Genomic DNA, 855 nt, shown 5'->3' with positions numbered 1-855 from the left:
CTAAAAGCAAGAAGAATAGCATCTTCTGTAGCAAAATGGCCGGTAGCCACAGCAACCAGAACTATAGCCACAGCCATAGCGGGAGCCGTAGCCACAGCCATAGCCAGAACCGTAACCACAGCCATAGCGGGAGCCGTAGCCACAGCCATAGCCAGAACCATAGCCACAGCCATAACCAGAGCCATAGCCACAGCCATAACCAGAGCCATAGCCACAGCCGTAGCCACAGCCACTGTAGTAGTTGCAACACATAGTGTCAAGAAGTGAAGTTTCGGTTGAAGTGTAGGAGGGTGATTCTGAAGTCTGAATGTCATCTGCTATTCCAGGACCTTTATATACTGCCAGAAAAGGTGGAACACAATTAACACAGACTCTGTAGCCTCATTACTACAGCAATTTTCATTTTTAAAAAGCTCATCATGCTAAGGACAACAATATTTTCAGGTGGTTATGTCCAGGGTTTGACACTAGCCAACCAAGAGAGTTGTTAGAAAGCACATATACCCTACACGTTGAACAAACATATCTTGTGGAATTTAATCAAAATCTAATTTAGATTTTTTTCCCCAGAGGCATTAATTCTCCTGCATCTCCAGCTACACATACTCAAGCACTGGGAAATGGCCCAGCATCTCATATTTCAGCATCAATAGGAAAGTTTGTGGCCTGGAGGCAAACAGCAAAGGCATATGGTGAGGCACTCTCAAGTTACACCTGTGAGAATGTATATGAAGTCCATGCAAAATGGGTCACTGCAATAGTGGGAGAGACAGCTGAGGCCAAAAAGATCTGAAACTTTTCAAAAGATGAGGTCTCATGCAATGTACCAAAATAAATGCAAACACAATGTTGTCC

The 855-nt window shown here is 44.1% G+C and overlaps 1 protein-coding gene across 1 annotated transcript; it reads right to left on the bottom strand.

Moving 5' to 3' along the window:
• Positions 1-252, bottom strand: LOC103197408 (keratin-associated protein 6-2-like). The gene has a single exon (XM_007941297.1). The coding sequence runs from the start codon at positions 250-252 to the stop codon at positions 1-3; it is 252 nt and encodes an 83-aa protein (XP_007939488.1).
• Between the last annotated feature and the right edge of the window lie 603 nt (positions 253-855).

Source organism: Orycteropus afer, unplaced genomic scaffold, assembly GCF_000298275.1.
Source record: "Orycteropus afer afer isolate SDZICR_OR568_19922 unplaced genomic scaffold, OryAfe1.0 scaffold00078, whole genome shotgun sequence".
NCBI lineage: Eukaryota > Metazoa > Chordata > Mammalia > Tubulidentata > Orycteropodidae > Orycteropus > Orycteropus afer.
Note: the sequence above shows the minus strand (reverse complement) of the source record. Positions and strands in the feature narration are given on the sequence as shown.